At 40.1% G+C, this 23,551-nt stretch overlaps 1 protein-coding gene across 2 annotated transcripts in view; it reads left to right on the forward strand.

Moving 5' to 3' along the window:
- Positions 1 to 2,324: 2,324 nt before the first annotated feature.
- The window catches only part of PIGU (phosphatidylinositol glycan anchor biosynthesis class U), an 88,763-nt gene continuing 67,536 nt past the window's right edge, over positions 2,325 to 23,551 (forward strand). The window contains exons 1-2 of one of the 2 annotated variants that reach the window (XM_032419494.1): positions 2,325 to 2,467; positions 13,523 to 13,587. In XM_032419494.1, the coding sequence (XP_032275385.1) occupies positions 2,338 to 2,467; positions 13,523 to 13,587 (195 nt within the window). In that variant the 5' untranslated portion in view covers positions 2,325 to 2,337. The remainder of the gene's footprint in view (positions 2,468 to 13,522; positions 13,588 to 23,551) is intronic. The other variant, XM_032419495.1, reaches the window with a different exon arrangement.

The following is a 23,551-nucleotide window of genomic DNA, read 5'->3' on the forward strand; positions in this document are numbered from 1 at the left end:
CTGGGTGGCTCAGTCGTTAAGCGTCTGCCTTTGGCTCAGGTCATGATCCCAGGGTCCTGGGATCGAGCCGGCATCTGGCTCCCTGCTCCGCAGGAGGCCTGCTTCTCCCTTTCCCACTCCCCCTGCTTGTGTTCCCTCTCTCACTGTCAAATAAAAAATATATATATATTTTAAAGATTTAATTATTTATTTGACAGAGAGAGACACATCTCTTCAACTACTCAAGTCTCATAAAGGCGGGGGTGGGGGGAATTTTGTCACTGCAATATTCCCCAACACCCAGTATAGAACCAGGGGATATAGTGATCTTTTAAAAATATACACTTGACTACGTCACTTTTTGGTTTAAAATCCTCCAATGGTACTTGGATTACACTTTGAATAAAGTCCAAATTCCCAACCATGGCAAACAGGTCCCTACCTGATTGGCCACTATCTGCCTCTCCACCCATACCTTCTACTACTCTCTCCACTTGGAACATACTTGTTTTCTTTCCCAAACACATCTTGCTGTTTCCTGAATCAGTCTGTTTCTTCCACTTGTCAGCTCTGATTAGTTTCTCATCCTTTGGGTCTCAGCTCAAATGTTTCCTCTTCCCAGAGCCTTCCCTGACCGCCCTGTCCAGTGTTACCAACACACTTCCACCATCTTTTTTTTTTTTTTTTTTAAGATTTTATTTATTTGAGAGAGAGAGTGGGTGAGCACACAAGCGGGAGGAGGGGTAGAGGGAGAGGGAGAAGCAGATTCCCTGATGAGCAGGGAGCCAAGGCGGGGCTCCATCACAGGACCCAGGGATCACAACCTGAGTGGAAGGCAGCTGCTTAACCGATTGAGCCCCCAGGAGCCCCCCACCAAGTTATTCTTGATCATACAACCTGTTCCATCTTATTCACAGACCTGAAATTTCCTTATATATTTAATATTAATTATTATAGCTAACACTTAAATACCATAAGCATTTTTCATACATTAACTAAGTGGTGTGCTACTTAATGCTTATCAATGAGCTCTCCAAAGTCCAAAACTCTGATTTGTAGTGCTTGCTGATTTCTGTGTGTAAACACTCTCCTCAGGGAGGGTTTTCAAGCTATCAAACTGACGTCAGTGAACACCAGTTTGGGAATTGACGTGCAGTAGCACACCATTATACAGTATTTGCCATAGTAATATAGTAGCGATAAATAACCTCAAGAGCACAGATAAAACAAAAATGTAGTAAAATAATTAGGAAGTAATTTGCATATTTATTACCTTGTTTTAATATTGTAAGTCTATATAATTTAATTCTTGATAATTATGTTTATTTTTTTATTTTTAAGATTTTATTTATTTATTTGACAGAGAGAGACACAGCAAGAGAGGGAACACAAGCAGGGGGAGTGGGAGAGGGAGAAGCAGGCTTCCCGCGGAGCAGGGAGCCCGATGCGGGGCTCGATCCCAGGACCCTGGGATCATGACCTGAGCCCAAGGCAGACGCTTAGGCGCCCGGGTAATTGTGTTTAAAAGCGACCTGCAAAATTTCTAAGCATTCCTCAATCATTTCTAGAGAGTCCATAGGGATGGGCGGGCTAACAACCAGCATATTTTTCAGATGAGGGACCTGAGGCACAGAAAGGTTGGCTGCAGACCAAATAAATCTGTCTACTACTCCAAAATGTATCTTCAGAACCCAATATAGTGCCTGGCATATTATTTGACAGAGAGCGAGAGAGCACAAGCAGGGGGAGCGGCAGAGGGAGAGGGAGAAGCAGGCTCTCCACTGAGCAGGTAGCCCCATGTGGGACTCGATTCCAGGACCCTAGGATCACGACCCCAGCGGAAGACAGACGCTTAACCGCTTAAGCCACCACTGAGCCACCGAGGCGCCGCATAAATAAATCTTAAAAAAAAACCAACAAAAAAAAAACCCTTTAAAAACAAAAGGGAAACATCCTAACATTAAAAGCATTTACACAAGTGCTCGCTTCCGCAGCACATATACTAAAAAAAAAGGCATTTACACAAGAGTGAAATTAACAACTCTTCAAAACTTGCTCACTACCCTAGGAAGATACACCTTCACTAGTCTACTTCCGGCCTCACCCAGCGCTTTTACAATATACCTGCTATCTTAGGAGACGCCGCCCAACCCTATGCTGGGAGCTTGAGACGCCCGGCTCTACGTCGTCCCGCCCCGTCTCACCGCAAGGCTTCCTGGGAGCGGTAGTCCCCAGTCTGGGTGCTCCGGCGGCAGCAGCAAGGCTCACTTGACCGCGGAACTACAGAGGGTGGCGCACAGGTCGGGAGGCTTTTCCGCCTCGCGTTTCCCTCCCGCCTGCGCGCCCGCCCCAGCTATCATGGCGGCTCCCTTGGCTCTGGTGGTGGTGGTGGCCGTGACCGTGCGGGCGGCCTTGTTCCGCTCCAGTCTGGCCGAGTTCATTTCCGAACGGGTGGAGGTGGTGTCCCCACTGAACTCTTGGAAGAGAGGTGAGGCCACTGGCTGGAGTAGGTGGCCAGGCCCCGCCTGTGCTCTCCTGGCCTCAGTGAATGGGAGGCGGGGGCAATGGCCTTAAGCTCAAGGTTCTGAGGGAACTGACCCGCTCTGGCGTCCTCGGAGAGGGCAGGAGGGCGGGGCCCGAGGGCGGGGCTGCCAAAGGGAGGGGGCGTGGGACTGTGGGGCGAGCTTTGGGCCCTAGGGGCAGGCACACGAGCGGAGGGGAGTTGAGGGGGTGTGTCCCCCTCGGGTCCTGAGCAGAGGGGCGTGGTCTGAGGAAAGGTAGGTAAAAGGAAAGGGAATGCTTAATGGAGTGGGAGTTGCAGAGGGGACTGGGATTTGATGAGGGATCGCAGGTGGTACTCCCTGGGGTATGGTATGGTCTGTGAGGGGGACCCCCAAGTGAGGGGACCAATCTTGCCTAAGCGAGTAGAGTGTGTGAACGTGCTTAGACTCCTGTTCTCAGTTTGGGACTTGCAGTGCAGCATTTTTTAGTGTTTTTTCTTAAGTTCTTCATCAGGCGCTGTTTTATACCAGCGCCTACAGTGAGATAGAGTTTATGCTGAAGGATCCACAGACTAGTGGGGGAGACAGATAGTTATAATCCTTTTTGAAAAATGTTCTTCCTGTGTACATCCAGTTTCTTCCTTGGAGTTTCAACCCTGAAGAAAGTGTCCTCTCCTTTTCCAGTTTCCTAAGGCTGTGGGCTCTGAGCTAACTGTTGAAGGATGTAGAATTTGGAAAGGGAGATTAGAGAAAGGAGAGTTCCAGGTAGCCGAAGGTAAACAGGATCAAGAAAATGTTGAAGAGTGCGAAATGTAAAAATTGGGGGAGTAATGGGGCACGGGTTAGGTTAGGGCCAGAATTTAAAGATTTTTTAAAAAATTTTTTACTAAAGTACAATATACATACAATGCACATGTAATAAGTGTAGAGTTCAATGAATTTTTATAAACTGCGTACACTCATGTAGCCAGCACCCAGATCAAGAAACAGAACATTACAGAAGTAACAGCACCCCAGAAGTACTCTTAAGCTCAAATGTCCTTGAACTTAGTTGTTTTTTTTTTAAAGATTTTATTTGTTTATTTGAGAGAGAGAGAGCATGTGCAGGGGGAGGAGCAGAGGGAGAGGGAGAAGCAGACTCCCCTTTGAGCAGGGAGCTGGACGTGGGGCTGGATCCCATGACTCCAGGATCATGACCTGAGCTGAAGGCAGCTGCTTAACCATCTGAACCACCTAGGCACCCGTGTTCTTGAACTTTAAATGCTAGAGTTTTGATGTTATCCCATAGACATTTTGGAATGGGCAATGGCATGATGAATGGTTGTTTTATGAATAATTTGAGTTTAGGTTTCTAAAAATACTATATTAAAGGCTATGGTAAGCCTCTTTTATCCTCTAGTTATTCTCTGTGTTAGATGGTGCTATTTCCCCCATTTTACAGATGAGGAAACTAAAATTTAGAGAAGTTAAGTAATATGCCCAAGTTTCCCAGTTGACGGTAATAAAGTTAATAGCAATTCTTCTGTGTGATGGTGAGACTTTAGACTTGATAATCCTTGAATATAATATTTGCATATAATTATTTGTTGAACAAACTGAATTGTTTGGGTTGAAGCCACATGGTTCCTGCTTTCTTCTGGATACCAGAAGCCCCAGGGCAGTATTAGGCCCTCCTTCCTCTGTTCTCTTAGCACTTTATACATACCTCTATTGAGAGCATGTCTCACTTTTTATCATAATTATTTGTTTATATCTGGTTTCTCCACTGTACTGTGAGTTCCTTGAGGGCCAGAACTGTTCTGTTCATTCCTGAATCCTTTGTGCCTGGCATAGAGTAGTTGCATCGTTACTGATGAATAAATACTGAAGAAAAGAAAACATAAGCTGTGGTTACATATAGGATGGACAGGGTGAAGGATCCAAAGATGAGGCAACGTAGTGTGGTGACTCAGAGCACAGGGTCTGGGATATATATATATATTTTCTAAGTTGGCTCCATGCCCAGTGTGGAGCCCAACACAGGGTTTGAACTCACCACCTGAGATCAAGACCTGAGCCAAGATCAAGAGTTGGATGGTTAACGACTGAGCCACCCAGGTGCCCCAGGTCTGGGATCTTTAAAATGGTTTAAATCCTTTTTTCCTCTGCCACTTACATCTGTGTGATCTCCAACATCAGTTTTGTCATCTGTAAAATAGGAAGTTATAATATGTACCCCATTAAATGAGATAATCCATGTTGAAGCTCTTAGCACAATACTGAAAGCCAAAATAGCTAATTCTAGGAATTTGAATTTATTTTATTTTATTTTTATTTTTTTAAAGATTTTATTTATTTATTTGACAGAGACAGCAAGAGAGGGAACACAAGCAGGCAGAGTGGGAGAGGGAGAAGCAGGCTCCCCGCTGAGCAAGGAGCCCGATGCGGGGCTCAATCCCAGGACCCTGGGATCATGACCTGAGCCGAAGGCAGCCGCTTAACGACTGAGCCACCCAGGCACCCCTAGGAATTTGAATTTAAATAATAGGGAGAACAGTGGTGATACTGACTGAAATACGTGGATTCAGAAAGGACAGCAGTAAGTGATGTGTGTATAAGGTGTAGTATAATATTCAAAGGTTTAGGTCTGGAGCTTGGGGCCAGTGTCAGACCTAGAGAGAGAGATTTGGTAGTCACCCATCTGAATCTGATTGGGTCAGGATAATTGTTTGTCCTGTTTTAAACGGGGATAGTGGGTGGAGGGATGGTACAACATCTGTAAGTATCACTTGTCTTCAGAGTATATGTTAAGATGGGATATTTTAAAAAGCAAGTGATTGTATTTAACCCTAAAAGGCAGGCATTTAAAAAATAGGAGCCCTTCTGGTTTCACATGACATTCATTATTCATTCATTTCACATGAGTTTTTTGAGTGACCAGTTGTTCAGGTGAAGGGCTGTGGATCCAAATAGATTTTGGTAGGCGGACTGATTTCTTTTTTTTTTTTAAGAGAGGGTGTGTGCATGTGTGGGTGCTAGCGGAGGGATGGGGAGGGGCAGAGGGAGAGGAGAGAGAATCTTAAGCAGGTTCCACGCCTAGTGTGGAGCCCAACTTGGGGCTTGATCTCATGACTCTGAGATCATGACCTGAGCCAAAATCAGGAGTGGGATGCTTAACCAACTGGGCCACCCAGGTGCCCCTCACGGACTGATTTTTAATAGGAATAAATGAGAGGTTGTATACTTGGAGGGGATGATTCTTGTCTTCAGATATCTGAAAGGTTTTAAATTGGCGTGTTGTCACGTTCTTTCATGTGCAGATGACAGAATCCCAATTCAAACTGCCCGAATTATAATAAAAAGTGAACTTCCTGGTCTATATAACAGAACAATCCAAGATAGATCCTGACTTCAGTCCTACCTGGATCCAGACTCAATGATCTCATCAGGACTAATTCTTTCTCCATCTTGGCATTGACTGCATTCAGGAGGGCTCTTCTTGGGTATTGGCAAGATAGGCCCCTAATAGTCTCTGACTTTTAAATCCTTACAGTATCAGGTCCAGTGGAAAGAGGGTGACTGTTCTTTAATAAGCATAACAAAAGCCTTGGAACTGAGTCACATTGAACTTATTTGGGTAATATGCCAGTTCTTAAGCCAGTTACTGTGGTCATGTATCTATTTCTACCTCTGGAGCCCCTGGCTGGCTCAGTGGTGGAGTGTGTGACTCTGGATCTTGGGACTGTGGGTTCATGCCCCACGTAGGGTGTAGAGATCACTTAAAAAAATGAAATCTTTAAAAAAAAAAAATAGGGCGCTTGGGTGGCTCAGTTGGTTAAGCGACTGCCTTCAGCTCAGGTCATGATCCTGGAGTCCTGGGATCAAGTGCCACATCGGGCCCCCTTCTTAGCAGGGAGTCTGCTTCTCCCTTTGACCCTCACCCCTCTCATTCTCTCTCTCGCAAATAAATAAATAAAATCTTAAAATAAATAAATAAAGATTTATATATATATATATACACCTACCTCTTTGGAGAGGGGGCAACCTCCCAAACTGTGGAAGAAGGGGGTATCCCATAGGAAAATTATAGTGCTGTTACTAGAAGAGGGGGAAATTGATGCTGGGAGGCGAACATAACAGATATCCATTATAATAGGAAAGACATCTTTTCTATGTCACTCATTTCTACGGACCTGTCAGTTTATTTGATAGTCCAACTACAATGTATACAGATTTCTTGCTTGACAAAATGCAAGCATGTGTTTCTCATTCCAGTAAAAATAATAACTAACACTGATACAATGCTTTCTATATGACGGCCCCTGTTCTAAGCATTTTAAATATGTTCAAGAACTAATTTAATCACCACAATCGGGGCGCCTGGGTGGCTCAGTCGTTAAGCGTCTGCCTTCGGCTCAGGTCATGATCCCAGGGTCCTGCTCCGCGGGAAGCATGCTTCTCCCTCTCCCACTACCCCTGCTTGTGTTCCCTCTCTCGCTGTGTCTCTCTCTGTCAAATAAATAAATAAAATCTTTAAAAAAAAAATCACCACAATGGCCCTAAGATATAAATGTCCTTACACATAAATACCTATTTTATAGATGAGAAAGTGGAAGCACAGAGAGATTATGTCACATAATGTTTTATGTGAATTACTGGCAGTCTTTAGGCATTGCTATTCCACCAGAGTTCACTCTATACCATCTTGTATAAAAATCTGTTGGAAATATTTTGGAACTTTTTTTTTTAATCAATATTTTGGTCTTTCCTCAGCCTTGACCTAGTGATTAGGAATCAGTATGGGCTTAGCTTCTTGAGTTCAGGATAGAGCCCAAGCTATTAGCGCTTATTTAGAAACCTACCTCCAAAGTAACCATGAGGGTCAGGGTCAGGAAGAACACTTGTGATAGCACTACTTTAAAAAAAAAATCAAAACCTCTATTGTTAAAATGGAGAATAAGTAAGCCACACACAACAGTGTATTGCACAGTGAATTATAAGGCAAACACTTTTGTAGCCATCATCCAAATCAAGAATCAAACTTTGCCACTTACTCCAAAAGCCTTTCTATGTGCCCCATCTCAGTTACAGCCTCCCTCCCCATGCCCCCTTCATTAAGTAACTGTTATCCTGACTTTTATATTATAGTCATGACATCTTTACATTCTTTTCATTTTATTACTCAAATGAGTGCCCGTAATCACTACAGCTTAGTCTTGCCCCTAAACAAAGGTTTTTATATGTGTTTTAAGTCTCCCTTAATCTTTAAGGTCCCCATCCATCCCATCCTTTTCTTATCTGTTAAAGAACCCAGACCATTTGACCTGTAGTTTCCTATAGTTTGGATTTGACTGATTGTATATTCATGGTACATGTGATTGTATATTCATGGTACAGTTTAACATGTTCTTGCATCCTCTGTATTTCCTGCAAATTGGCAGCTGGATACCACTACTTTTTTTTTTTTTTTTTTAGCTTTTTACTTGAAATAACTTTAGAATTACAAAACATTTGCAAAGATAGTACAGAAAGATCTGTATACTGTTCACCCAGCTTCCTATACATTCCTATAATGTTTACATCCTGCATAATCATGGTACAGTGACCAAGACTAAGAGAATAACATTGTTATAATACTGTTGAACAAACTGTAGTTGTTCAGAGTTTACCATTTTTCCCACTGTTCTTTTTTGTTCCAACATCTGATTCAGGGTGCCATATTGCCTTTAGTTGTTGTGTTTCCTCATTCTTTTCCCATTGGTGAGAGTTCCTCAACTTTTCCTTGTCTTTTATGACCTTGACACTTTAGAAACATACTGGTCAAGTATTTTGTAGAATATCCCCCAATTTGGGTTTCTCTAATGTTTTCTCATAGTTACACTGAGATCATAGGTTTTGGAGAAGAATCCCACTGAAGTGATGTGATCCTCTCAATGTATTGGATGGGGGTACATCATATTGAAAGGTCTTATTATGGGTGATGTTATCCTTAATCCCTTGGTTATGATAGTATCTACCTGGTTTCTCCAGTGTAAAGTTATTTTCCCTTTTTAATCCATAAATATTTGGGGCTATATGTAGGGGCTCTGTAAATATCTTGTTTCTCTTTAAGTTTTTGCCCACTACTTTTTGCACTTACGGGTTGATCTGCCTGCACCAGTCATTACTGTGGTGTTCTAATGGTGACTTTTCTTTTTCCCTCATTCCTTCTTCATTGGAATTCTTCTGTAAGGAAGAGTTGTCCCTTCTTATTTATTCAGTCATTTATTTTATATCTGTATGGATTCATAGGTATTTATTTTATTCTCTGGATTATAAACTACATTATCTTTATTTTGATGCTCAAATTGTTCCATCTTTGGCCATTGGGACAGTCTCTGCAACCACAAGATGCTTTCTTTAGGCTTAGCTTATATTTTCCATTGTCCAGCTCTGGAATCAACCACTTCTCCAAGGAGCCCTGGTTTCTTTTATTGGAGAATGTTATTTAGAAAGCAAGATCTGGATGCTAAGTGTGTTCATTGCTATGGGAATGATACTGTATCTTGGACCTTCTGGACTAGAAATATAAGGATACCACTTCTTTTGAACAAGCTGAATGCATGTCCTTCTTGAGATGGGAAGCTCAGAGACAATGTTTGTCTTATGCTAGATGATATGCATTTATGATCACCTATAGGAAAAGTATATCAAGGTAACTAAGAATTTTTGCTTCATGGGATTTATCAGTTAAGAGTTGAGACACTTTATTGGGGCGCCTGGCTGGCTCAGTCAGTAGAGCATGAGACTCTTGATCTTGGGGTTGTAAGTTTAAGCCCCATGTTGGGTGTAGAGATTGCTTAAAAATAAAATCTTAAAAAGTTGAGACACTTTATAAAAAAAAACCTTATATTTTAGAATAGTTGGCAATAATTAATTAGTTTTTATGGTCAACTATGAAATATTAGTTTTTGGATAAGAATCCCATGAAGTAGAAATTTTACTCAATTTCTCTGGTGTACTTTTCACAGCTGTTATTTTGGGGGGTACTCTAGGAAGAAGAATGGCTTAAAGCTGTGGGTTCTTTGTGTTGTTGTTGTTTTTTTTTAATTGAATATTTTGGTTTTTCCCCCAAACAGGTATTTTATGAAACCTATTTTAAAATGTTCCTAGCAAAATATTATTGGTCTTTTATACGTGGAGTCGATTCACTTTTTTTTTAAAGCATTTTTTATAAAGATTTTATTTATTCATTTGAGACACAGAGATACAGAGGGAGAGAGAGAGAGAGGAGGAGCAGGGGGAGAGGCAGAGGGAGAGGGAGAAGCAGGCTTCCCGCTGAGCCAGGAGCCCGATGTGGGGCTCGATCCCAGGACCCTGGGATCATGACCTGAGCTGAAGGCAGACACTTAACCATCTGAGCTACCCAGGCACCCCGGAGTAGATTCACTTTTATATTCTAGAGGGTTTTGTTACTCTATAAGTCAGATGTTTCCAAATGTACTGTAGACCATGCCAGAGTTTTCAATCATGTGCACCAAAATAAGGACATTGTAAAAAGTTTATCATAAAGATCAGTGTATTCAAGTGAAAATATTTTGAGTTTATGCTCTTTTACAGTTTTTAATGTTATAGATGGTGGTAGTAAATGGCAGTGGGTTTTTTTTTTTTTTTAATGTTTTTACATGAGGTTGACTCTTCCCTCAGATCAATTATCTATTAAGTAATATGAGGTCATATTTAATCACCAAGATAGCAGAGCCACATTCCAAGTACTTGCCAGAGAACACATTAACAAATTCACAGGTGTACAATATCCAATCCAGCAAAAGCACACCTGAGAGAAATTACATTTTAGACAATTGCCTGAAAAGTGTACAATCTGTTCTTCCAGCTACATACTGAAGAATCTTCCTCTGGATTAAACCAGTGGAGAGTGATGTCCCTGGACAGCATCTTAGTGGTCCTCTGTTGAGTTGCTTTTACTGCTCTGTGGTAGAATGCCATTGGCTTAGGTGGGACTTACCTTGTGAAGTGGCCTGATGACTCATGTCCTTGGGTCTCCAGTAAAGCTGTTAGTGAAGGGTTTAATAGTTGTGTTACATAGCAACCTCTTTATGTGGCTCCTAGGGGGAAGTTTCTTTTTGGTCCTAGTATAAGGACCAGTTAAAACTGTCTTGAGCAATGGGGTTTGTTTTATTTTACAGCCCGGATGAACTGTGTAACTGATTAAGTTTCCTTCCAGGGTGGGTCCATAAAGTTTAAAGCCATATTTAAGGCCCACTCATTATAACTATATAGTTTTTTTGGAAGAGGCTTTGTAACTTTGATTTTGTTTTATTTACCTTTGAATAGGTAATTCAATCACAGGTTTCAAAAATCAAAGGTGCAAAAGGCTATATGGTTAAAAGGCACCTTTCCACACTGCTTTCCTAGAACCACCTAGTTGTGTTCCCTGGAGGGACCAGTTTCTTATGCATATCAGTTTCTTATGTGTACTTCTGAGTTATTTTGGGCATATATAAGCTCATACATTTTATAGGTTTTTGTGTGTCCATTTTATATTTTTTCTTATCCTTCTCTGTTTCTTTCTAATAATTATGAAATAATGCTCGTTGCTAATGATTCAGAAAATGAAGAAAAGGTAAAAGAAACCAAACATCTTCTGTAATCTTATCAACAGGGATGGTTGCTGTTTTTTTTTTTTTAAGATTTTATTTATTTGTCAGAGAGAAAGAGCACAAGCAGGGGAAGTGGCAGGCAGAGGGAGAGGGAGAAGCAGGCTCCCTACTGAGCAAGGAACTCAGGGTCCCAGGACCCTGGGATCATGACCTGAGCTGAAGGCAGATGCTTAAGTGACTGACAACCACCCAGGTGTCCCAGATGGTTGCTGTATTTTAAAATTTTTATTTATTTTATTTAATGTCTAAGTTTTATGTTTATTTTGAGGCATTTCTCATTGAATACATATTCATTTTCTCTCAATTAAATGGATTAAGGCTTATAAATATTGAAAATAAAATTTGATCATATTGACATGCTGTGTTATGTCCTGCTTTTCATTTAAGAGTATTTCATGGACATCTTTCTTTCCGTAAATGGATATCTGTAATATACTTTTTAATTTTAACTCTTAATTTTGAGATAGTTTTAGATTTTCAAAAAGTTGCAAAATTAGTACAAAGAATTCCTGTTTACTCTTTCCTTAGCTTCTTCTAATGTTAACATCCTACATAACATAGTACACTGATCTAAACCAGAAGATTAACATTCATACAATACTAATAACTAATCTGTTATTAGAATTTTATCAGTTGTACCACTAATGTCCTTTTTATGGTCCATGATTCAGTCCACAGTCCCACATTGCATTCAGTTATTATGTATCCTTAGTCTCTTCCCATCTGGGACACTTCCTCAGACTTAATATTTTAATTTTTTTTCTCTTTCTTTCTTTCTTCCTTCCTTCCTTCCTCCTTCCTTCCAGAGAGTGCGTGCGTGCGAGTGCGCACACACACACACACACACATATACACACACCTGCGTGAGCGGGGAGGGGGAGGAGGGACAGAGAATCTCAAGCAGACTTCCCACTGAGCACAGAGCCAGCTTGGAGCTCCATCCCATGACCCTGAGATCATAACCTGAGCCAAAATCAAGAGTCAGACTCTCAACCGACTGAGCCACCCAGGCACCCCTTAATATTTTTAAAGAGCACTGGCCTGTTATTTTGTCTCTTGATTTGGGTTTGCCTCGTGTTTTCTCATGATTAGATTGAAGTTTCGCTTTTTTGGCAAGGATACCACATTTTTGGCATGAGGACCACAGAAGTGTTTTTGTCTCCATCTCAGTGAATCATTTCAGGAGGTACTTGATGTTGATAATGTGAACTGTTCAACATATTGCTGGTGATGTTAACTTTGGTCACACGATTAAGGTAGTGAGTGCCAAGTTTGTCCACATAAAATTATTTGTCCCCTTGCAAATATGGTTTCTCATCATATTTTTATTCTCTGATTTTAGTATCGCTTGACAGTCTTGTCTTTCACCACTATTACTGTGGGGTCTGCCAAGTGGTGATTTTCTATTTCCATCTTTTCTTCTACATTTGGTGCTTACAGATCTCTGTGAAGAAGAGCTTTCTTTTCTCTTCCACTTATTTATTTATTTATTTATTCAATTATTTATACCACAGTATGATTTTTAACTATAAAGTGTTTCTGTCTATGTATCTATACATACACTTATACATATCATAAATCATTTAGGTAAATATTAATGGACATTGGGATTATTTTTTAGTACTCCTAGCACCATAATGAACATACAGTTATTTCCCTAGGATAAATTGCTGTAAGAACAATTACATAGAAAAGCAGGCTCCTGCTGGAAGTGTCAAAAGGCACATACTTAAAAAGTACGTATTTCCCTGTAGAAAAGTTAATACACATGCCACTCAAACAGCACATGAAAGTGACTGCCCATTTCCCTACACTAGGGACAGCATTTCTCACCAGCTTCTGATTTGTTGTCATATTATTTTGGGGAATGGGGCAAAATATATATAAAGGAAACATTTTTTATTTTATTTTATTTTTTTTAAAGATTTTATTTATTTGAGAGAGAAAGAATGAGACAGAGAGAGAGCATGAGAGGGGGAGGGTCAGAGGGAAAAGCAGACTCCCTGCTGAGCAGGGAGCCTGATGTGGGACTCGATCCCAGGACTCCAGGATCATGACCTGAGCTGAAGGCCGTCGCTTAACCAACTGAGCCACCCAGGCACCCTAAAGGAAACACTTTTTAGAGTGGGTGGAAATCACAAGGAAATCAGAGAAAGCTCATAGTCTAACATAAAACTTTTTCCTGAGAGCTGCCCCACAGTGGAAAGGGATGCTCTGGAAAAAAAGTTCTGCATCATCTGAAGTTTTCAAATCAAGATTTAAAGCCACTTACTGGGAATGAGGTAAAGGGGGTTGGACAAACTGTGAGGCCCTTCTTGTTTTTGGGAGTATCTATTGCTTTGGTCTCTGGCCATCTGCACATGTCTCTGAAGTAAGAGTGAACTTGGATGTCTTACTTTTCAGTGGTTGAAGGCCTCTCACTGTTGGACTTGGGAGTGTCTCCGTATTCTGGAGCAGTATTTCATGAAGTAAGTGTTCTTGTTTTCTTTTCTGAGTACTAAGAGTAGTTTATAGTCACAAATACCAAAGCCTAACCTCTGTTTTGTACAAACATTTGAAAAGATCTATTTTTGAAAATCATGTTTAGAAACAGACCTTTTTTAGATGTCCTCTGCATAAGAAGGAGGTTTCAAAATTGCAGTGGAAATGATCCAGATTAAGATTGTAATTTGGGGAAGCAGATGAGACTTCTGTGGAAGTTACCATTTTTATTGGCAAATAAATTGTAAACAGTTCCCAGTCCACAAATAAGTTGTATGTTAATTGTCATGTAATTGGTTCTTTGGAACATGCTTTCCCATGAAAACTATGTCAGCAATGCTGGTTTCTTAGAAAGCCCACAGAAGCCTGTTTAACCCGTAACATTAGTTCTTAAAATAGTAAAATCCTTCTTAGGTCACTATCATCTCTTGCTTGGGTTCCTGCAACAGCTTCCTGACAAGTGTTTCTCCATCAGTCTTGCTCCTTTACTCTTTATTCTGCAGCCAGAGTCATCTTTCTGCAATGTGAGTCTGATATTGTTAGTGTCCTGCTTAGTACCTTTGCTCACCACTGAACTCAGGGTAAAACCCAAACACCCTAGGGGGCATACAAAACTGTGTGGGCCCTGCTTACATGAACCACATTTCTTTCCACTCTCCCCTCCCCATTATTGTTCGTTATATCATTTTAAAGTAGAAGTCTTCTATTTGAATTCTTAACCCCTCATTTTTACAGTTGTCTCCCTCATACCTACTTTGAGAACAATTTTTTCTTTCCTTCTTTCTTCCTTCCTTCCTTCCTTCCTTCCTTCCTTTCTTTCTTTCTTTCTTTCTTTCTTTCTTTCTTTCTTTCTTTCTTTCTTTTTCTATCTAGTTTTTTTTTAAAGCATTCAGCTTGGTTCTCATGGAGATAACAATTGGCTTTTGCATTCATATTTCATTAGTTTTGTATTACTATCTGATTGAACCACAATAAGAACTGCAAGCAGAAACAGGGATATTTTAAGACTCTTAATAAGCACACAAATCAGTTATTGGGAACAGATGTGTGTGGGCATATAAAAGCATAGCCCACTAGCCATGAGGGCTCAGTGTGCAATAGTCCTTGGGCAGTATGTTTTCTAGACAGAACAGGAAGAGAGAGTTCTGAGAGAGTTCTCACATACTTTCATTATGCTCCAACTCTCTATTCTCTCTTACCTATGTGTTTTTGCTCATTTTGTTGTCTCTTTATGGAGGGCTGTTTTTCCCCTCTTTTTGTGGTTGGCTATGCTATGCTATGCTATGCTATTTATTTATTTATTTATTTTTAAAGATTTTATTTATTTATTTGACAGAGAGAAACACAGCAAGAGAGGGAACACAAGCGGAGGGAGTGGGAGAGGGAGAAGCAGGCCTCCCGCGGAGCAGGGAGCCCGATGTAGGGCTCGATCCCAGGACCGTGGGCTCATAACCTGAGCCGAAGGCAGACGCTTAGCAACTGAGCCACAGTCGTTAAAGCCCCTGGCTATGCTATTTAAATATTAGTTAAGATTTTACCTCCTTCTAGAAGCCATTCCTCATTACGTTAGACCAGTTAGATGTTATTCCTGAACATCTTTCAAAGCATCTTGTGCTTATACTTTTAACGGCTCATATCGTACTCTTGAAATTGCCTCTGTACTTGTTTTACTTATTATATATTCCTCAGAACAAGTACTGGTACCTTTTCATTAAGTATTTCTAGTGCCTAGCTCTATATCCACATATGAATTCCACTTCTTCCCTTCCTTCTCTCTTTTAATAAAGATTTGTTAAGTACATACCAAATGCCAGCTACCCTGCTAGGTGCTAGGGACACAAAACAAGACATAGTCCTTGGTCTCATGGTACTTATTTCTGAGAGCAACAAACAGTAAGTTAGTAAAAAGGAAACAGATTTCAGAACAAAGAGTATTACCGGGGTAAAGACGGTTATTTCATAATGATAAAGGGGCCAATTCATCAAGAGAACATAATAGTGCTAATGTTTATGCACCCGATAACAGAGTTTCAGAATACATAAAGACTGACAGAACTACAAGGAGAAGTAGACAAATCCACAATTATAGTCAGATTTCAATATCCCTCTCTCAAGGATTGACACGACAGGCAGACAGAAAATCAACAAGGATGTAGAAGCCTTGAATAGGATGTCAACCAACTTGACCTCGTTGATATTTATTTATAGAACATTCTATCCAACAGCAAAATACATAATCTTTTCAAGTGTACATCTGTAAGAGAGACCATATTCTGGGTCATAAAACAAGGCCCAATAAATTTAGAAGATTGAAGTGATACAAAGTATATTCTCTGACCACAATGGAATTAAATAAAAAAATTAATACCAGAAAGATGTCTGGAAAATCCCCAAATATTTGGAAACTAAGTAACATGCTCCTTAATAACCCATGGATCAAAGAAGAAATCAGAAGGGAAATTAGGAAGTATATTGAACTGAAAGAAAATGAAAACACAACCTATCAAAATATGTGGGATGTTACTAAGCAGTGATTGGGGGAGATACATAGTGCTAAATGCCTATATTGGAAAAGAAGAAAAGTCTCAAATTGATGACCCCTGCTTCTACCTTACGAAACTAGAAAAAGAAGAAGTTTACTTCAAAGTAAACAGAATAAAAGAAATAAGATCTGAGTGGGAACAAACAGAAAATAGAAAAACAATAGTGAAAAACACTGAAACACAGTTGGTTCTTTTGGATGAACAGTAAAATTGATAAACATTTGGGAATGGGGATATATTCAGTATCTTGGTTGATGGTTTCATGGGTATATACATAGGTCAAAACTTATCAAATTGTGTACTTTAAATATGTGAAGTTTGTTTTATACTAATTCTACTTCCATAAAGCTAAAGTTAAGAAAAAGTGGGATTTCAGTTAAATGATAAGCAAATACATGTAGAAAAATAAAGCTGGGTAAAGGGATAAAGAGTGATGGTCATGTATGTGTCAGTATTTTAGATGGTGTGTTCCAGGAAGGCACTCCAAGGAAGTGAAATTTGAATAATCAATTTAAATGAAGCTAGCAAGCCAGATATGATGGCCCTGATTTGGGAATGTGGTTGGCATTTGTGAGTTGGATCAATTCTGCATTAGTGTTGCTAAGGCAGAATGAGCAAATAGGAAAATATTAAAGACAAGTTGTGAGAAGTTAGGAGTCAGATTATGTAGCACTTTTTACAGACATGGTTAAGAGTTCAGATTATCTATCTATCTACTGTCTATCTATCTGTTTTTAGTATAATTATTATTATTATTATTTTAAGATTTTATTTATTTATTTGACAGAGAGAGACACAGAGAGGGAACACAAGCAGGGAGAGCGGGAGAGGGAGAAGCAGGCTTCCTGCTGAGCAGGGAGCCCAATGTGGGGCTTGATCCCAGGACTCTGGGATCACGACCTGAGCTGAAGGCAGATGCTTAAGGACTGAGCCACCCAGGCGCCCCAGTATAATTATTTTTAATGTCTAGAATTTATGAGGCCGAGAGCTTCCTCCCAGACTCGAGTATATAAAATCTTAGTTGGCTGGTGAGGCCATTTGGGATACTTCTTGTCTAATTTGGTTTCTAGGAAGACTGCATTCAAGTCCTCAGTGGTCATTTGATCAAATGGAATTATGTTCTTCATCTTCTCCAGCTCTCTTGTATTCCTCAGTCCTGGCGAGAGACAAAAACTCAGCACAACTTTTCACATCTTCTTTTTTCTTCAGCATCCTGGCACAGGAACCTTCAGGGCATTAAACTTCTCAAAGTCATTTGCCAAGCCAGCCTTTACCACATTGGCCTTGTGTTAAGTCCAATTGATAGCAGGTGGATTCTTAGGTAGAGTAGCTAGCTTGGTGGTAAGGGTCTCAATTCCAGGACTTTAGGGAGTTAGCAGTGGCCTTTTGATCTCAGGGTATGATCTCCCAAAGGACTACTTGGTAAATGCCTTTATTTTATTTTATTTATTTATTTAAGATTTTAAGTAATCTCTGCTTCCAACGTGGGGCTTGAACTCACAACCCTGAGATCAAGAGTTGCAGGCTCTACCAACTGAGCCAGCCCTGGTGCCCTGTTAGAGCAAGTTTTTGCTCAGCCATTTTGAGATCCTTCACCAGCCCTGGTGGCCCACAGTAACAAGTGGATTTTGTTTTTACTATGCTGAGAAAATGGAGACTTCCTAGATTAGGTTATAAAAGACCCTGTGGCTTACATCTTAGACTTTCTCTTTCTTGAAAAGACAGAGAATAGACAACCTTTATGAGGAGTTTGGCTCTAAAGGAGGGCAGGGAAATGGTATAGTAGCTAAAGGCAGATGTATAGTAAAGACATTTTATTTTTTCTTATTTTTTTTAAAAGATATTATTTATTTGAGAGAGCACATAGGAGTGGTAGGGGGAGGGGCAAAGGGAGAGGGAGAAGCATTTATTTTGGATGAACAGTAAAATTGATAAACATTTGGGAATGAGGATATATTCAGACTCTCCACCGAGCAGGGCTCAATCCCAGGACTGGAGATCAATGACCTGAGCTGAAGGCAGATGCCCAACCAACTGAGTCACCTAGGTGCCCTGTAAAGACGTTTTATTTTTATTTATTTATTTATTTTTTAAGATTTCACTTATTTATTTGTCAGAGGGAGAGTGCAGCAGGCAGAGGGAGATGCAGGCTCCCTGCTGAGCAAGGAGCTCGATGCAGGACTCGATCCCAGGACCCTGGGATCATGACCTGAGCTGAAGGCAGATGCTTAACCGACTGAGCCACTCAGGCATCCCTGTAAAGACATTTTAAATATGAAAATCTGTTCTATATTTATCACAGCATTTTACAATAGCCACAATATGGAAGCAACCCAAGTGTCCAGTGATAGATGAATGCATGTGTGCACACCCACATCCACCCTCCCCTCCCACACACAGTAGAATATTCTTCAGCCATAAAAAAGAATGAGATCTTGGCATTTGAAGCAACAATATGGATGGACCTAGAGGGCATTGTGCTAAGTGAAATAAGTCAGAGAAAGACAATTACCATACGATTTCACTTATATGTGGAATCTAAAAAAACAAAGCAGGGGGTGCCTAGGTTGCTCGGTTGGTTAAGCGTCTGACTCTTGATCTCAGGTTGTGGGTTCAAGCCCTGCATTGGGCTCCATGGTGGGTGTGGAGCCTACTTAAAACAAACAAACAAATAAAACAAGTGAATAAGCAAACAAAAAGCAGAAACAGACCCATAAATACAGAGAACAAACTGCTGGTTACCAGAGTGGAAGGGGATGGGGAGATGGGCAAAATGGGTGAAGGGGAGAGGGAGATACAGGCTTTCAGTTAGGGAATAAAAGGTACGGCACAGGGAATATAGTCACTGGTATTGTAATAGCATTGTATGGTGACAGATGATAGCCACATTTGGGGGGACGATAACGTAATGTATAAACTGGTTGAATCACTATGTTGTACACCTGAAACTAATATAACACTGTGTGTCAATTATACTTCAATGAAAAAAAAACATGTGGGGGTGCCTGGCTGGCTCAGTCAGTAGAGCATGCAACTCTTATCTCAGGGCTATGAGTTTAAGCCCCACGTCGGGCGTAGAGCCTACTTAAAAAACAGAAAGAAAGAAAAAAACAGAAAGAAAAATAAAATAAGATAAAAACAGAGAGGGAGGCAAGCCATAAGAGACTCTTAAAAGTAGGAAACAAACTGAAGGTTGCTGGAGGGGTGGTGGGTGGGGAGATTGGGAAACTGGATAATGGGCATTAAGGAGAGCACGTGATGTAATGAGCACTGCATGTTACATGCAACTCATGAATCACTAAATTATACCCCTGAAACGAATAATACACTACAGCTTAGCTAAATTGAATTTAAATAAAAAGTTTTAAAAAAAAGAACATGTAAAATCTCTTAAAACTTAATAAGATAAAAGAATAAAATAGCAAAAAAATGAGACTGCATTTGCTGATGGGAATAATCCTGTGGATAGAGAAGTTGAAGATGTAAGAAAGAGGGTAATTGAATGAGCAGTGTCTTTGGGGAGGCAAGAAGAAATGGGCTACAGTTCACAAGGGGAGAATTTGACTTCAGATAAGAAGAAAGGAAACTCATCCATTGTTAACAGGAGATAGAGAATATAGGTATAGATACAGGAAGTTGGTCAATGGGGTAGTGGGAAAATAAGGTGGTTCTCATTTAATTGCTTCTTTTCTCAATGAAGTAAGAAATGAGGTTGTCAGATGAAAGTGAGAAGTGGGTAGGAAAGTTGGAGGACAGGGGAAGATGTGAAATAGTCCCTTCAGAAAGAATATGTCAAACGGATGAATAGAAGAGCTATATCTAGCCGTTTAACCATTATTTAAAATGTTTCTATGAGAAAATGCATTCTTAGCTACAATGAGGGAGTCTAGAACACATTCTTACTCCTCATCAGTGTGTGTGTGTGTGTGTGTGTGTGTGTGTGTGTGTGTGTGTAAGTGTAAGTAAAGGGGGATAATGGTAGGAGGTAGTAATTTCCAGCTACAAGAAGCCATGTTAACTTTCTATACTTATGTAAGACAACCCCTTTAGGACTGAACAGTTGCTTCCCCCAAACATGGTGGGGGTGACCTCAGAGTCAGACTCCCTTGCTCCTTTCCTGCATATGGGTTAATTTTTTTTTTTTAAGATTTTATTTATTTATCTGATAGAGAGAGACACAGCGAGAGAGGGAACACAAGCAGGGGGAGTGGGAGAGGGAGAAGCAAACTCCCTGCCGAGCAGGGAGCCCGACGTGGGGCTTGATCCCAGGATCCTGGGATCACGACCCGAGCTGAAGGCAGACACTCAACGACTGAGCCACCCAGGCGCCCCTTGCGTATGGGTTAATTTGCTTTTAAGCTCAGTGTTCATAAATCCAGAGCAATCTATATTTCAAGACAGTTTCTTTAAGAAATAAAGAAATAAAATTATGTCAAGCCAAGTGAAAAGAAGACTTTGGAAGGGGAAGTTCATCATTGCTTTGCATTTTTTTTTTTTAATTTTCAGCAGATTTTATTATCTAGTTCTTAGGGAAATGTAAGAGTGGAGAAGAAAAATCTGCACAGGAGAGAAAAAGAGGATCTGGCAACCGCGTTAGATTTCATGACTACCTTCAACAGACGTTTCTGTTTTCTGTGGTTGGCCAATTACTGATTGTAAAATTGTGAGTTCATTCATATTTGCCCTGCCCTGACTGGGAATAGTCACCCACATGGAAATGTAGCATGAAGACAAATTATATTCACTGTATACTTGTCTATAATAATACGATACACAAACTAACTACTGTGTCCATGTTAGCTCATTATGGAAACCAGCCCATTTGCTGATAGGCTTTTTGAGAACTATTTGTTCTGTCATTTCTGAGACCTACTTAGGGCCATTCTTAACTATCTAAAGCATCAAAATACTTTGAAAGCAAGCCATTGGTAATATAAGTATCAAGTTACTACTTCTTACTGACAAAGATAAGTGAAAAAAAAGAATCCATTAGTAGATAGTTGTAAAAAGTTTAATTCTTTTAGAACTTTGAAAGGCAAAGTTGTTTTCTTTTGAAAACAGGAGGTAAAAAGTTGATCTCAGGTAGCTAACATATTGAGGTTTACTGTATATATGTTAGGCACTGTGCTAAGTGCTTCATGCCCATTATCATTTACTCCTCCCAAGAACCTTGTGAAATAGGTCACTGTTTTTTTTTTTTTTAAGATTTTATTTATTTATTTGACAGAGTGAGAGAGAGAAAGAGCACAAGCAGGGGGAGTGGCAGGGAGAGGGAGAAGCAGGCTCTTCCTAGGACCCTGGGATCACAACCTGAGCCGAAGGCAGATAGACGCTTAACCGACTGAGCCACCCAGGCACCCCAGTAGGTCACTATTTTTATTTTATAGCTGAGGACTCTAAGGTTTAGAGAGAAAAGGTACACAGGTGGAACCTGGGGGTTTTTTTGTTTTTTGTTTTAAGATTTTATTTATTTATTTGACACAGAGAGACACAGTGAGAGAGGGAACACAAGCAGAGGGAGTGGGAGAGGAAGAAGCAAGCTTCCCACGGAGCAGGGAGCCCGATGCGGGGCTCGATCCCAGGACCTTGGGATCATGACCTGAGCCGAAGGCAGACGTTTAACGACTGAGCCACCCAGGCGCCCTGGAACCTGGTTTTAAACCTGAGTTTGACCCCAAAGCCTTATTCTTTCTACCACACCAGCTTGCTGTCCTTAAAAAGCCTGTTAGTGACCTTTGCAATATTATAGGACACATTTTTGCATGGGGTTGGGAGTTGGGAAGAGATCCTCCTGAGTCACCAGCAAGGGTTCACTAAAACCAAGTCATGCACTGTCCTCTGGTTCTGGTGGATTGGTGAACTTGCTTATAGTAGCGGACCAACCCTCCTGCCAAGGATGACTAGGAAAGGAGGATGAATAGGAAAAAACATCGGTTTGATGGTGTTGGAAAATATCAAGATAGCCAGGATTGAGGGATTGATATCCCAGAGAGGAAGGTACAAAATGTGAGACTGACGGTCTAAGCTGCTTTCTCCTTAATGCATTTATCAGTTTGTAAGTGGCACAGGCTGAGAGCAGAGAAGGAGAACAGAAATTGGCTGTTAAGAGGCTAAGGAGCTAAGCAGAGCTATTGGCAGTCTCACAGTTCTAGAGAAATACAAATTCAAGTGCATGGCCAACCAAGGTGGCAGGGCTCTGGTAAAGGTCTTGGCTTCCAGTTGGGTCCTCTGAAGGACTACACTGAAGGAAGGAATAAGGGTAGACCACATATAGACTAGTCTTACAAAAAACTAAATTCTAATTAGATTAAGGTGATGCAATTCTATTCTAATTGCTTGCCAGAAGTTTAAAGAAATCCTTTCTGAAAAAAGAAAAGTCCTTTCTGGAAGAAAATACCTCATGCAGAACCTCTACAATTTTCCCTGTACAGTGTCCATCATTCATTCAAAAGTTACCAAGCATAATAAAAGACAGGAAAAAACAGGCACTAAAGATTCACAGGTAATTCAGATATTGGAGTTATCAAACTTGGACTCTAAGATAATAGTGGTCAGTGATTAATATGCCCAAAAAATAAGTGACAAGGTAGAGATTTTCTCCAGGGAACTAGAATATATATAATAATGAATCAAATGGAAATTCTAGAACTGGAAAACCTAACAGCAAATTAAGAATGCAGTAGGAAATTCAACAGCAGATTAAACAAAGCTAAAGAGAGGATTTATGATCTGGAAGATAGGTCTATAGAAAATACCTAGACTAAAGTTTGGAGAGAAAAGGATAGAAAACAGAAAAGAAAAAAAAAAAGAGGCCTATGAGATATAGTAAAGAAGTTTAACATACATATAAATGGAGTTCCAGAATGGGGGAAGAGACAAAATGAGGCAGGAACAATATTTGAAGAGATTAGTAACTGAATTTTTTTTTTCAAAATTTATGAAATATTTCAATTCAAGAAACTCTATAAACCCAAGCAGGATAAATTCAAAGAAAAACATACATTTTAATAAAACTGCTCAAAATCAAAGACAGATTACAAACAGACAAAGGGGTTATTATCTCTCAGAGATGAAGGTAAAGACATTTCCAAGCAAATAAAAATTGATAGAATTTGTTGCCAGCATTTAAAAAATTATAAAAAGGCAGGATTGTGGTTCTCAACAGCATCATGGAATATAGGAAGGAATAAATAACAGTGAAAAAGGTAGATATGTGGGTAAATTAAATAAATATTGACTGTATAAAACAATAATAATGCTTTATGGGTTTAAAATACATGTAGAATTAAAGCTGTAGCACCAATAACAGAAAAGGTTGGGAGTAGCTATATTTAGTTAAAGTATTCAAAGGTCCTTATATTATCTAAAAGTAGTAAAAGTAGGGGCACCTGGGTGGCTCAGTCATTAA

Source organism: Phoca vitulina, unplaced genomic scaffold, assembly GCF_004348235.1.
Source record: "Phoca vitulina isolate PV1807 unplaced genomic scaffold, GSC_HSeal_1.0 scaffold22, whole genome shotgun sequence".
NCBI classification, from domain to species: Eukaryota; Metazoa; Chordata; class Mammalia; order Carnivora; family Phocidae; genus Phoca; species Phoca vitulina.